This window comes from Ctenopharyngodon idella, chromosome 4, assembly GCF_019924925.1.
Source record: "Ctenopharyngodon idella isolate HZGC_01 chromosome 4, HZGC01, whole genome shotgun sequence".
Taxonomy (NCBI): Eukaryota; Metazoa; Chordata; class Actinopteri; order Cypriniformes; family Xenocyprididae; genus Ctenopharyngodon; species Ctenopharyngodon idella.
Window position 1 is genome coordinate 25,825,432 of NC_067223.1, and position 16,014 is coordinate 25,841,445.

The window sequence follows — 16,014 nt, forward strand, 5'->3', positions numbered from 1 at the left end:
GGAGCAGGATGAGCAGATGGGGAGCCCGGTGTAGCCGAATGGCCGATGGTCCCAGGCGGATCCGAGGGGGGAAGGAGCCATGGCGGAGGAGTCTGGACGACGAGCCGAGGTGGAGAGACTGGATCGGAGGCAAGAGGCGGAGCTAAGGGGTCCAGGCATCCAGACAGTTGAACGGCTAGCCCGAGGTGGATTCACACCACAGAGGGCTGGTAGAAGAGAAACTGAGGTGCCAGCGTGAGACAGCGGCGACTGGGCAGAGGAACCGAATGGCAGCAGGAGAGGAGGTGGGAGAGGGAGGTTGGGAGGGAACACAGGAGACACAGGGCTGGACGGAACCAGTGGGGAGACGGACAGTTCTAGGCTGGGCGGAACCAGCGGGGAGACGGACAGTTCTGGGCTGGACGGAACCAGCGGGGAGACGAACAGTTCTGGGCTGGATGGAACCAGCGAGGAAAGGAAACTCAGAGAATCCTCCTCTTCACTACAGTCCTCGTAAAAAGAAAACAAATTGTTCAGCGCTTGCTCACCCTCTGTGGTGGGAATGTGGGCGGGGCTCCACTCCATCCCCTCGAACTCCACGAGGACTCCCACGTTGGTGCACGTTGTTGCCGGCTCACACACCTGGTCAGACGTCTGTCCTCGGGACTCCAGTTCTGAGCCGATGTGAAGCTTGGTCCCACTTGTCAGCTCCGGCTCGTTTCTCACAGCAGGCTGATTACCTCCATCTGCGGTGGGCTCTGGCTTGTTGTCCGTGTCGCTGGGTCAAGGCAGGCTGAACTCTGGATGGGGAGCGGGGCTGGTGACTTTATCAGCGATGTCGATGGTAAATGGAGAATCACAGTTCACCAGTACCCACTCCACCTACTCGGCGAAAATTCCCCCGAGGACCCACACCAGGCAGACGAGCTCTTGCTTTCGCGCTGAGGCTTATGTAGAAAAAAACACTCAGCGTTGTGTCCGGGATGTTGGCAAGGCACGCCAGATCTAAAAACCTTTGGGTGTGGGTCTCGAGGGACTGCTGCTCCTGGTCGATGTATAGCAGCTGGACAGCCGGTAAATCCATTTCGGTATCGGTCCGTTCTTCTGTCACAGTTGGTCTCAAACACCAGGCGAAACGAAGAAGAGTAGGTGAATATAGGTTTTAATGATAACACGTAGGAATAACACAACCATACAAGGATGAGAACGGACCAGGAATGAGGATGAACACAGGGCTTAAATACAACAAAGGGAACTTAAAGAGATAATTAGACACAGGTGAATCAAATGAACTAATGAAACAGAATGGGGAAAACTAGGTCACAGGGGAAGCACAGAAACATGAGGATTTGTAACATATGCATAAAATTCATTATATTTTCATAAAGCTTTGTGAAGTCTAATCAGTTTGCAAAGAAATCGGTGATCTCCAAATGACCTTTATTTTTACATAATACAGAAAACACGTCAAGGTGCCAGACATGAAAGAATGTATTTCTATCCAATTAAAATGAAGAGACAATATTATGTCTATTGTAAAATAGTACATAGAAGAATAGTTCCATACAGAGACACCTGTATTATATTTGAAATTCTAAGACTTTTATTATATTTGAAGAGCAATATTGCCATTGTATAAATATATTGTGTCTTCTCGAGTCATTTGTATTTGGACCCCAATAATTGCCACTTGCAACTTTATTTATTTTCATAATGCTCCATATATATTGTTTCATGATCTGCTTTAACACACTGGGTAAAGTGCTTGCTAACTTATTAACTTGTTTTTTGTTATTGTTTTCTGCCCATAGGTGAAAGGTTCACTTGGAATGAGCATCATAAGCGCTATAACTGCAGGCATTTCCATTATTATACTTTCATTGGATGTGTCTATAGGACGACTGTACACTTACTGCAGTGGTTATCAATGTTATTATTTGGATGTCAAGTATATGGTATGTTAACAACTTTTCTAGTCACTTTTATTTAGTAATTACAATAAGATCACTGTGTTGTCAGTAGAGTTGTTAAAGTCCAGCTGTAATCTGCAATAACCTGTCCATTCTTTTTTTACTGACATTTAATAGAAGAATCTAATAGACCTCCTACTATTACTGATCATTTAAACTGCAAGAAGGCATTGACATTACACATTAATTGTAGACTCAATCTTGTTTATGTTATATTACCATATGAACCACAAGGATTGTACATTCTGCACTTGCAGCCAGTTTTCCAGTGTGAGTAACTATCATTTATTTTATTAATATTTGTGCTAATGATGAGTGTTTTCTCAGACCCTTTTCCGGGGGATCAGTGGTGTGTCTTTGGTATTCACTCTCCTTGAGTTCATCATCTCCATCTGTCTGTCAGGATTTGCCTGTAAAGCCAACGCCTGCTGTGCTCCTCAGGTGAGTCATGTGTTCAGGTCTAGAAGCTGAGTGGCTGCTAGGGTGTTCTGGGTGGTTGCTAGGACATTACAGATCAACAGAAAGATGGGTAGTTTTTCAGTTTCAATAATCTGCACGAAGGCACAAGTTTTCACACCAAAACATTTCAGCAGGATTTTTGTCTTTTCCTTTTTCCATTTCTATTTGAAATACAGTGCTGTCTATAAACCTATAATACTGGAACTGTCTGCCAATGTTACTGAATTTATATCACAGTAAGAAGGTAAGAAGGTATAAAACACTACATGTGCATTTCTCCAAAGGTGCTGAATGTTCACCAAGTTGTAATTCCACAGTCCTATGCCTTTAGACCCAATCACTCCCATGATCTGACCAAATCAGAGGTAAGAGAAGCTTGTAGCCCCAGTCTAATTTGACTTTGTGTAAAATGGTAAAAAAACACACACACATACAAAACTGTCTATTATTTGGATTAGTTTTGATATATATATATATATATATATATATATATATATATATATATATATATATATATATATACACACAGGTGCTGGTCATATAATTAGAATATCATCAAAAAGTTGATTTATTTCACGAATTCCATTCAAAAAGTGAAACTTGTATGTTATATTCATTCATTACACACAGACTGATATATTTCAAATGTTTATTTCTTTTAATTTTGATGATTATAACTGACAACTAAGGAAAATCCCAAATTCAGTATCTCAGAAAATTAGAATATTACTTAAGACCAATACAAAGAAAGGATTTTTAGAAATCTTGGCCAACTGAAAAGTATGAACATGAAAAGTATGAGCATGTACAGCACTCAATACTTAGTTGGGGCTCCTTTTGCCTGAATTACTGCAGCAGTGCGGCGTGGCATGGAGTCGATCAGTCTGTGGCACTGCTCAGGTGTTATAAGAGCCCAGGTTGCTCTGATAGTGGCCTTCAGCTCTTCTGCATGGTTGGGTCTGGCATATCGCATCTTCCTCTTCACAATACCCCATAGATTTTCTATGGGGTTAAGGTCAGGCGAGTTTGCTGGCCAATTAAGAACAGGGATACCATGGTCCTTAAACCAGGTACTGGTAGCTTTGGCACTGTGTGCAGGTGCCAAGTCCTGTTGGAAAATTAAATCTGCATCTCCATAAAGTTGGTCAGCAGCAGGAAGCATGAAGTGCTCTAAAACTTCCTGGTATACGGTTGCATTGACCTTGGACCTCAGAAAACACAGTGGACCAACACCAGCAGATGACATGGCACCCCAAACCATCACTGACTGTGGAAACTTTACACTGGACCTCAAGCAACGTGGATTGTGTGCCTCTCCTCTCTTCCTCCAGACTCTGGGACCCTGATTTCCAAAGGAAATGCAAAATTGACTTTCATCAGAGAACATAACTTTGGACCACTCAGCAGCAGTCCAGTCCTTTTTGTCTTTAGCCCAGGCGAGACGCTTCTGATGCTGTCTGTTGTTCAAGAGTGGCTTGACACAAGGAATGCGACAGCTGAAACCCATGTCTTGCATACGTCTGTGCGTAGTGGTTCTTGAAGCACTGACTCCAGCTGCAGTCCACTCTTTGTGAATCTCCCCCACATTTTTGAATGGGTTTTGTTTCACAATCCTCTCCAGGGTGCGGTTATCCCTATTGCTTGTACACTTTTTTCTACCACATCTTTTCCTTCCTTTCGCCTCTCTATTAATGTGCTTGGACACAGAGCTCTGTGAACAGCCAGCCTCTTTTGCAATGACCTTTCGCGTCTTGCCCTCCTTGTGCAAGGTGTCAATGGTCGTCTTTTGGACAACTGTCAAGTCAGCAGTCTTCCCCATGATTGTGTAGCCTACAGAACTAGACTGAGAGACCATTTAAAGGCCTTTGCAGGTGTTTTGAGTTAATTAGCTGATTAGAGTGTGGCACCAGGTGTCTTCAATATTGAACCTTTTCATAATATTCTAATTTTCTGAGATACTGAATTTGGGATTTTCCTTAGTTGTCAGTTATAATCATCAAAATTAAAAGAAATAAACATTTGAAATATATCAGTCTGTGTGTAATGAATGAATATAACAAGTTTCACTTTTTGAATGGAATTCGTGAAATAAATCAACTTTTTGATGATATTCTAATTATATGACCAGCACCTGTGTATATATATATATATATATATATATATATATATATATACACACACACACTACCGTTCAAGTTTTTGGGATCGGTAAGATTTTTAATGTTTCGTCTGCTCACCAAAGCTGCATTTAATTAATAAAAATACAGTAAAAACAGTAATATTGTGAAATATTATTACAATTTAAAATAACTGTTTTCTATTTGAAAATATTTTAAAATGTAATTTATTCTTGTGTTGGCAAAGCTGAATTTTCAGCATCATTACTCCAGTCTTCAGTGTCACATGATCCTTCAGAAATCATTCTAATATTCTAATATGCTGATTTCCCAAACTTTTGAACGGTAGTGTGTGTATATATACATACATATATATATATATATATATATATATATATATGTATTGGTACCCTTGGTAAATATTAACAAAAGAGCCTGTGAAAATAAATGTGCATCGTTAATCCTTTAGATCTTTTATTTCAAAAATTCACAAAAATCTAACATTTTCATTGAAGTATAAGAATTTAAAATGGGGGGTAAATTTCATTATGAAATAAATGTTTTTCTCTAATACACGTTGGACACAATGGTTGGTACCCTTAGAAATTCTTATGAGTAAAATATCTCTGAAGTATATTCCCATCCATATTTACATTTCTATCATATCAGGGTGATCATGAACATGAAATTGTCCAGCCATGACTTCCTGTTCCACAGGAGTATAAATATGAGGAAACACAAAGGCCAAATTCCCTTAATCATTCATCACAATGAGGAAAACCAAAGAATATAGTTCTGATGTGCAGCAAAAGATCGTTGAGCTTCTATGGTCAGATGAAACTAAAAAAGAGCTTTTTGGCAGCAAACCCACCAGATGGGTTTGGTGCACACATTGATAAAAAGCACCCCATGCCCACGGTTAAATATACTGCTGGATCTTTAATGCTGTGGGCCTATTTTTCTGCTGGAGGTCCTGGACATCTTGTTCATATACATGTTTTAGCAAATACTAACAGATAAAAAAATCAAAACCTGGCCGCTTCTTCTAGAAATCTTATAATGGGCCATGGTTGTATCTTCCAACAGGACGGTGATCCAAAAACAAACATAAAATTTCAACACAAAAATGTGTCACTGAGCACAAAATGCTTCTGCCATGGCCATCCCAGTCCCCTGACCTAACCGTAAAGAAAATGAGTGGAGTGAACTGAAGAGAAGAAGCACCAACATGGAGCTGGGAATCTGAAGGATCTAGAGAGATTCTGTATGAAGGAATGGTCTCTGATCTCTTGTCAGGTGTTCTCCAAACTCATCAGGCATTATAGAAGACGACTCAGAGCTGTTATCTTGGCAAAAGGAGGTTGCAAAAAGTATTGAATAAAAGGGTACCGTTAATTGTGTCCAATGTGTATCAGAGAAAAACATTTACTTCATAATGAGATTTACCCCCCATTTTAATTCTTATACTTTAATGAAAGGTTAGAGTTTTGTGAATTAAAAAAAAACAAATTCTAAAGGATTAAAGATGCACATTTATTTTCACAGGCTTTTTTGTTCATACGTACCAAGGGTATCAACAATTTGTCCACGTCTGTGTGTGTGTGTGTGTAGTACTGTGCAAAAGTCTTAGGCACATTAGTATTTTCACCCCCCCAAAAATGGTTTTAAGCCAGTTATTTATATATTTTTGCTGTAGTGTGTCAGTAGAAAATATCAGTTTACATTTCCAAACATTCCTCTTGCCATTAATTGTAATAATCCAGTGAGATATTTGTATGCACAAGGAGTCTGACAACAGCCGGTGCTCCACACAGAGATCTGATCTCACCATCATCGAATCTGTCTGTGATTACATGAAGAAACCTGAAATAAAACTGAGACAAAGTAAAACCAGAAGAACTGTGGCCATGTCTCCAAGATGCTTGAAGAAACCTTCCTGCAAAGATACCTTTAAAACGAAGTTCAAGTGTACCTGGACAAAAGCTGTTTTAAACGCAAAGGGTGGTCACACTAAATATTGATTTGATTTAGTAATAGAAATTAATTGATAAATAAAATCCTATTTACGACAGTATTTTTGAAAGCGTCCTCACTTTACAGCATTTTTATACATGTGCCTAAAACATCTTACAGTACTGTATCTTTTTCTTGAAGCGTCTTGGAGACATGGCCACAGTTCTTCTGGATTTCGTTTGTCTCAGTTTCATCTGTTTCTTCATGTAATCACAGACAGATTCGATGATGGTGAGATCAGATCTCCGTGTGGAGCACCGGCTGTTGTCAGACTCCTTGTGCATACAAAAATCTCACTGGATTAATACAATTAATGGCAAAATGAATGTTTGGAAATGTAAACTGATATTTCCTACTGACACACTACAGCAAAAGATATAAATAACTGGCTGAAAACATTTTTTGGGGGGTGAAAATACTAACGTGCCTAAGACTTTTACACAGTATAATATACAATTATTATGTTCAAGAAATTATTAGTATTATCAATAAATAACCATTGAAGCTGATGGCATACCTGTTTTTCTTGCAGGTTCCTCTGGCCAGCGACTCTTCCATGCATCACCATCCTGCAGAAAATCCCCCACAATATGGTGACTGTTCTGTTCCTAAATATGAATCTTAAAAAGTGGACTGGTGCTGTGGTCCTGCCATTGGGTTTTACTCTTTCATAGGACACACGGGTTCTTCCAGTGATTTACTGTCCTTTATCTCTGCTTTCCTTTCACTAAAAAGACGACATGAATGTATTCACTGGATCATATAGTAAATTCACTTTTGTGTAAACAATTACTATTCAAGACAAGATACTGTTTCTATCATCAGTGAAACTCACTCTTTTTTACTTTAAAGATAATAAATAAACTCTTTAAATACCTTAACAAATATTACTGATACAAACTGAATGTTTAAAACTTGCAAAGCAAATATTAAAATTATTCCTCAAAGTCTTAGTCCTCTGTGTCTCCTTCAGCAGGCTTCATGTTTTGGGATTAAAAAACAAAATCAGAGATTAGAGTAGCCCAAACACAAGTCTATCCTGATAAATTCTGATTTCTTTTCTTTCTGGATCTCAGGATTGGATCTGTTATTTTGTGATAAATGGTCAATGTTTATTGAGCATGGTCAGACATAGAAACAAGCAGATCCTGTACAGGACAACGGCATGAACTCTAGAAGGCAAGGAGAAAACAGAAGACAAATAAATACCTCTAGAGTCGCTATATCATACCAAACCTTAGAATATCACAAATAGAGGCATTTATGCTGTCCAGATATGGTGTCCAAATGCGATTAAAAGTATCAGTTGTAGAGTGAATAAATCATGTATAAAACTTCATTTTTAATCAATTGAAATTTAAATAAACCCTTTCCTTTTTTGGCAAAAAAAGTGCTGCACAACAGGTTTACTGTCAAAAATTAAAACATGGATGAAAAACTGTGATTATTCCTTCAAAAATAGTCTTAATAATTATTGTATTATTAATATTAGTTGTAGTAGTAGTACTACATAAACACATACATTCTACCATACAATAGTAGTACATAGTACTACTCTAGTAATAGGGCTATATTTCTGTCACAGGTTAACCCAAACTTTTATTTTTATTTTTACTTTTATTGGTTGCTGTGAAGATCTTGAAATCTCATGCATAATACAGCGCAGTGATTGGTTTGAAAGAGTTTATTTTTCATGAATACAGAAAAGCGCTCAGAACCAGGTGATGTAGATTCGTGCTTCTCCGCTTCTACGTCAGATTCCGTGACATTGCTTTGACTTTGTTTTTCAACCCGGAAGAACGAAAATTCTCAGAAGAATGCAAAATAACCAATTTCCACTTGTTGGTTAAATTTATGAGTGCTTTTAGTGTTTTCAGTGGTGTGCAGCCTTACATATCTGTTCACGTTTCAAAAAATGTGTTTTGGGATTTCATGACCCTTTACATAAACACTGTCCAATAATGAAGTGATTAATCGAGTGATGATTGAACTTTAGTGATGAACACCTGCTGTTAACAAGCAGAATCACTGAAGGAAAGAGGAATAACAAGAACTGAAAAAAGAGAAGAGACAAGCATGTTATGCACATTACCCACTAAATCCCAAATCCCAAATACAGATTAAGTTTCTCATTCGACAAGGCCATGGCAGAACATAAGAGTCAGGATTTTGCTGAACCTCTGTTACATCCAACTCTTTGTTGGGACTTTATGGGTGGAAGACTTACTAAGCTCATTTTTGATAACATGCTGGCTGAACAGCCTCAGCCATCCACCTCCACTGTCTCTGTTGCCACAGATTTTCCGGGAGATCGGGTTACAGTTCATTCCTGTTTGAGATCTTTAACAGCCACCTGCAAGCTCACAGTAGCTCCCATGTCAGCATGATACAGCAATGTCTTAAGCCAGGCATACACGTATGCGTGGATGTACGATCTTTCGACCGCCACAATTCACACCATAACGAGTGAGTTTATCTAAAAATTGCACGGACGCAGTGATATACGACACGATTTTATGACCTGCCAAATTCCAAAGCAATCGCATGAAGTTTTGCGCCAAAAACATGGAGGAAGAGATTGCTTTCTTTGTGGCAGCAATAGCTTGTGAAGGAATAAAAAAGAAAATAGTTTGTGTTCTTAAACAATAACTTGATGTGGTCGTAGAAGATATGGGAAAGTATACGACCATAGTGTGTCACGCAAGCTCATGCAAGTTGTTACGTCATTTTTATATTTAAACCAATTTAATTGCTGAGTAGTCTAGGTATTATTGTATGCGTGCTGTATTTGCAGGCCAAATGTTTGTATAGATCAATATGAGGAACATACATATTGTATTGTTGTGGGTAAACAGTGATGCAGTGTCAACACAAGGCAGAAACAAAATGCAATAACACTATTACACTTCCTTTAAGGGTAACACTTTACATTAAGATTTCATTTCAGTATTTAACAATATTCATTAACATGAACCAACAATGAAAAATACTTATAAAAACATTTATTTTCGTTAATGTTAGTTTCAACATTTACTAAGACATTATTAAAATCCAGAGTTGTATTTGTTAACATTAATGCACTATGATCTAACATGAAAAAAACAATTTCATTTTTACTAACCTTAACAAAGATGAATGAACGCTGTAAAAATGTATTGTTCACTGTTAAGGTGATGATACACGGGGCAACTTTTTAAGCAATGTTGCCGGGCAGTCTCACTGAGCGATGATGCTTAGGCACTTTCCCATTGGGAATTAACACGCAATTTGTCTCAATGGAAAAAAAATCGATTGGAAGCTTGTACAACAGCATATGCCGTATTCACACCGGCTTATTAGAGAACTGCACTTGAACCAGCGAGGCTTTCTTTCTGCCCCCTCTCTCCAGGGTTGCCAGGTTTTCACAACAAAACCCGCCCAATTGCTACTCAAAACTAGCCCAATCACATTTCAGTCCACAAGTAAAATCTGCATATTTGGCGGGGTTCCCCTGGTAAAATTTGCATTCCAGGGGCTAAATATCATGTTATTTGGGGTCACTTCAACCCGCGGACATGAAAAACAACCCGCAACAACAGTGTTAAAGTAGCCTAATTCCACGGGAAAACTGCAGACGTTGCAACAGGTTCACTCTCTCAGGTTCCCCTCACAACACCACAGGGGGGTGGAGCATTTTCCATATTTAACTTGAACATCCAATAACAGTTCCCCAACACAAAAAGAATAGTACAACATTTGTCCCTCAGTTCTAAGATCTGAGGTGTGACCTGAACTCCACTCACCAAACAGGTTTGCCATGTGGCTTGAAGTCACAAAGGACACAAAATGGACATACAGTGGACAAAATGGAGCAAATCTTCTCCATTTCTATTAACAGAACTGTACATACTTAATGAGTGCTGTTTCTGTGCATGTAAAATATACAAACTTACCTATTAAGGTATACATGAATGCATAGGTAGCTCAACATAACCCAGTGATGTCTCGTCTTTATGTTTTCAGAACAATGCCTAGGTTAATCTGAAATTGGTTTAGAAAGTGAATTATGCATAGGAAAAACCTTAAAGGCATTGTTCTAAACATGAACTTTAAGCTATGCAAATTAACCTCATGGAAGAAAGGGGCCATCCCGGATCTGCACTGACTTCAGAATCTAAAGATCCTTCTGTCAGCGTGTTCCAGAGAATAAGGATCATCTGCACAGACATCAGAACCTTCAAGGCTTCTTCTTCTGCATGTTCCAGGAAAAGGACCTTCTCTGTGCTTCAGGAGTCCAAAGTTCAAGTACTTCATGTTCAAGGCTGTGAAAGGATTCCAACTCCTTTCTTCTCACTGCAACGCTGCCCAGCTCAACAAGTGGAAGACATAAATATCAATTACCAAACCTCTTTCCAGAGACCTTGGCATTAGTGTATATTGTCAGTATATGATTATCTAATTTGCATTAGATTTTGCATAGCTGATATCAGTTAATAACAAATAATCTCTCTGTTTATTTGTTGAATTCAGAACAAGGTTTACCTTATTTCTCCTAGAGAAACTACAGTTTCTTTCCATACGATTAACTTGTATCTGCCATAGTAAAATTCAACTCATTCACTTGCATTTATCAATCTTTTTGCACTTTATCCATGCAGTAGTTGTTAGTTACTCTTGTCAATCCTTTTGTTAATAAAAACCATTTATTACACTTGTGTCTTCCTTGTGTTGATAATACAGTGAGAGGCTCTATAAATTAATCCTTCAGATTGGTCAGATGATGAACTTCCTCCAATTTATATAATTGTAATTCAGTCAACAATCTTCCATGATTGTTCTTTATTGTCAAGGTGAGAGTCCTTGGCTGGTGCCCCAAAATATTGGAAGGAGTCATCTGACTCAATATTAATACAAAATATTAATAATTATATTTAAGACCATAAATAACTACATTTGTGGTGTCCTCATGTGAGGCTAGTCCAAAATCACTACATGCCTTACGTGCTACTGCCTACACCACTGTAAATAGACGTTTGCTTCAAGATTATTTTTTATTACACCACTGGAAGATAAATTTACTAAAGTAAAATGCACTTAATTTAGATTTAAAACCCAGAGTTTCCCTCATTTCAGGGTTAACATACTCAGAGTTTTCACTTAACCTCCTTTCTGAAACGGGCCTCTGCTCACCAGTTCACGGTACCACTGCCGTTATGTCAATAGACACCAGCTCAGTGAATACCCGTGTCTCATCTCCTGTTTGTGAGTGACAGTATTGTTTTAGTTTGACAGATGTTTGTTCTTGTGTTTTGTATTGTTCATGATTTCCTGTTTTTTTTTGTAGTCTTGTACTTGGTCTTTGTAGTTCTTCTACTGCTTCCCCACCCTAATTAAGCCTAAGTGCTCCCTGTTTTCCCTTGAGTAGGCCATTGTCTCGTGTCGGCTGAAAAAGAAAAAGAAAAAAACTCTTCTTGGTAGTCTTAAAAGAATTTAAGAATTATATTTCTACCATTTGAACTAACCGTAATAGAAAAGCTTTAAAAACTCTTTTCTATCTTCATCATCTTTGAATAAGGTGGTTTGAGTGAATTGAAGCATGTAGAAACAATAAATGTTATGGCTGTGCTGATCATTGTCACATTTTTTGTAAAATATTTACAAGCCTGTTTCCAAACCAGCATGCAGATTATATAAAATACAACAAAGACAAATTAAGTAAGATTTAATTTAATCATATTAAGAATGGGAATATATATTACAGTGGCGTGTCAGGCTTTATTCCCTGGAAACAGTTGGCAGCTTTTCTGCCCCTCCTAACCATCTGAGCTCCACCCACTTATCTTTCATTCTGGGAAACAGTATTATAACACAGGATGCGTTATCTCAGAGGAGTGAACTATAAAAACACACAGCAAAGTATTTTTTTTTCTGGTAAAACAAAATAGACCTCATCTGACTACCTTTATACAAATGACTCTCTTTTCATTATGTCTGCATTTTGTTGTTTATTTTACTTGTACTTGGCTTTTATACATGTTTCAGGGGTGGTGTAGCAACTGTAACAACTGTCCAATGAGAATATACATTACATCATTGCAGAATGTAATAAGTCTGTATATGGTCAGTTTCTGGCTGAAGAGAGACAAAGAAAGATGGACCCTTTCTTCGCTGCTTTCCAAGGAACACACACACATACACAGTGTACATTAAAACAGATATGTGATGAATCAAGAACAGCAGTTCTCTCCTCTCACACTTGCGTCCTTGAAGACCAGAGAGAGAGAGTCAGGCTGATAAGATTTATCTTTCATTTAGTAATGTGTGGATTTATAATGGTGGTAGGGCACTTTTGTTAATCTGTTTGGAATACAGCAACTCTTAAATGCCTTAAATGCTGTAGAGCAGTTTAAACATGAGTTGTTTGTAATATGGACTGATCAGGCATAACATTATGACCACCTTCCTAATATTGTGTTGGTCCCCCTTTTGTTGCCAAAACAGCCCTGACCCATCGAGGCAAGGACCCCTGAAGGTGTGCTGTGGTATCTGGCACCAAGATGTTAGCAGCAGATCCTTTAAGTCCTGTAAGTTGCGAGGAGGAGCCTCCATGGATCGGACTTGTTTGTTCAGCACATCCCACAGATGCTTGATTGGATTGAGATCTGGGGAATTTGGAGGACAAGTCAACACCTCAAACTCGTTGTTGTGCTCCTCAAACCATTCCTGAACCATTTTTGCTTTGTGGCAGGAGCATTATCCTGCTGAAAGAGGCCACAGCCACCAGGGAATACCGTTTCCATGAAAGGGTGTACATGGTCTGCAACAATGCTTAGGAAGGTGGTATGTGTCAAAGTAACATCCACATGGATGGCAGGACCCAAGGTTTCCCAGCAGAACATTGCCCAAAGCATCACACTGCCTCCGCCGGCTTGAGTCGAAGTTCTTAATAGTAAAGAAGTATTTAACTTTATTGTCAAACAACAAAGTGAGATGCCAGCTGTTAATCTGAATCTGTCTTAGCTGGGGCACAGTTTTTATACATTTTTCTTATCTCTTAAAACACACCAAAGTAATAATCGGCTGGTAATATTCACCCTTACATTTTCCCATATTCTCACTTACAGGTGCTCTCCCCCCACTCATCTTTCCCATGTACTCCCCAAACTTTCTACCATAGTCATTTCACTAATACAACTGCAGGTGTTGCTTATGTAAGAGACAGTTTTCTTAGTAAGGGTGACCAACTTCTAGCTTCTGTACATCTTTTGACTTAATCTCATGGGCCTTCTGCCAATTTGATAGTCAACCCTTTTCCCATTGGCCAACTGAAACATTGTATCAAAACAGTCAACACTCCCCGGAGGCAAGAAGCCTTCACATGACACCCTTAATAATGGTCTTATTCATTTCACAGCCACCTGTTGTCTGGTGGAAAATTACCAACAAAATATGCTCAGTGGCCAAGTTAACTTGTCTGACCCTTAAAGTTACATAGGCCAAGAGGCCTCAAAACACTTCTAGCTTTTATAGTAAGCAAACTAATTCTACAATTGTTTTCTATAGGATGGATAAAATACTCCATCAATGCTCACGTGCATTAACTTCTTGAGCAATTTGAGCTACAGTAGCTCGTCTGTTGGATCGGACCACACGGGCCAACCTTCACTCCCCACGTGCATCAGTGAGCCTTGGCCGCCCATGACCCTGTCACCGGTTCACCACTGTTCCTTCCTTGGAGCACTTTTGATAGATACTGACCACTGCAGACCGGGAACACCCCACAAGAGCTGCAGTTTTGGAGATGCTCTGACCCAGTCGTCTAGCCATCACAATTTGGCTCTTGTCAAACTCGCTCAAATCCTTACGCTTGCCCATTTTTCCTGCTTCTAACACATCAACTCTGAGGACAAAATGTTCACTTGCTGCCTAATATATCCACCCACTAACAGGTGCCGTGATGAAGAGATGATCAGTGTTATTCACTTCACCTGTCAGTGCTCATAATGTTATGCCTGATCGGTGTAATATCTGTGAAGATTCTCTGTTTTCAAGGCCTCGTAGAGTTATTCTAGTTACCAATAATTCTGTGATATGACTGCTTTTATATGTTTTTCCAGAATATGAAGACCACAGATTGCTCATTATAATAATGAATGTTAACATAATAATAATATTTATTAATAATATTTATTATTAACATAAATAATATTTTAATAAATACACTGGTATTTTATATTCTTATCCATCTAATGCTTTTACATGTCTTCATTAACTGTGATTTTGTACAGGTCAGTCTCATATTCAGAAACAAGAATGTCCAGTACCGTCATTCCCACAAACTCTGGGACGCTGCTCATCCAGTTTCAGCAACCACAACAAACGGCACCAGCTGAAACAGGGACAAATGCTCCAGTGACTGTTCATGTCCCACAGGCAGCTTCACTTCCTCAAAGACTTCAGGCATTTCTGAAAGGACAACCAAAAGCGCTTGGGGTGAGAAATCTTTCAATAATTTATTATCATATGTGTCTGTCAGTGTGAAGGAGGAAATGTATGGGAACAAATCCAAAAAAGCGGTAGCGCAAACATTAACTGTTGAGATGGGCGGGTTTTGTTGTGAAAATCTGGCGACCCTGCTCAGCTGACAACTGTCATTAATTATGCCTCCTGCAATAAGTATATATTTTCTGGTCTTAGACTGTCCAGATAATGATCGGCCTGCTGATTCTCCTGTTTGGCATTGTGTCTACAGTCCATGCAGAATCCATCTTTGTCTTCGGTGGTATTCCTTACTGGGAATCTCTCGTTGTGAGCAATCTTTATACAATTAAGTACAGTTCTGTCTTTTATAAGCTAAATATTTTAACAGAAGCTTCCTTTCTCTCTCCTCTCAGTACATTACCGCAGGATCACTGAGCATTGCTGCAGAAAATGTACTCCATGTCAAAGGCCCCTCCAGTCTGTGTTTGGTATGGACGCATCGCTTGTTATTTTCAGGGGTCCAAGCACTAAACTTTATTTAATGTAAGATTAAACAAAGTGTCCAAAACAGGATGAAAGTAAATGTAAGATTAAACATTTACTTTATTTTTACATGATACAGAAAACATGTCAAGTTGCCAGACATGAATAAATGTACTTCTATCCAATTACAATGAAGAGACCATACTATCTGTCTACTGTACAATAGTACTTAGAAAAATAGTTCCATACTTTTAAGACTTATCAAATTTTAAGACTTGAAGAGAAATAATGCTGTTGTATAAATGTATTGTCTTCTCAAGTCATTTGTACTTGGACCCCAATAATTGCCACTTGTGACTTTATTATTTATTTTTTATAGAGCTCCATATATATTGTTTCATGATCTGCTTTAACACACTGGGTAAAGTGCTCGCTAACTTATTAACTTGTTTTTTGTTGTTTTTTGTCTATAGGTGAAAGGTTCACTTGGAATGAGCATCATAAGTGCTATAACTGCAGGCATTTCCATTATG

At 38.6% G+C, this 16,014-nt stretch overlaps 1 protein-coding gene across 6 annotated transcripts in view; it reads left to right on the forward strand.

Annotated features, from left to right (window-relative positions):
- The window catches only part of LOC127511240 (membrane-spanning 4-domains subfamily A member 4A-like), a 57,752-nt gene that overhangs the window by 38,361 nt on the left and 3,377 nt on the right, over window positions 1–16,014 (forward strand). For 4 of the 6 annotated variants that reach the window (XM_051892026.1, XM_051892028.1, XM_051892029.1 and 1 more), the window contains exons 5-7: window positions 1,791–1,934; window positions 2,277–2,390; window positions 2,693–2,773. In XM_051892026.1, coding sequence (XP_051747986.1) covers window positions 1,791–1,934; window positions 2,277–2,390; window positions 2,693–2,773 — 339 coding nt within the window. Of the gene's footprint in view, window positions 1–1,790; window positions 1,935–2,276; window positions 2,391–2,692; window positions 2,774–7,070; window positions 7,486–16,014 lie in introns of those variants that run through there. The other 2 variants (XM_051892027.1, XM_051892032.1) reach the window with 2 other exon arrangements.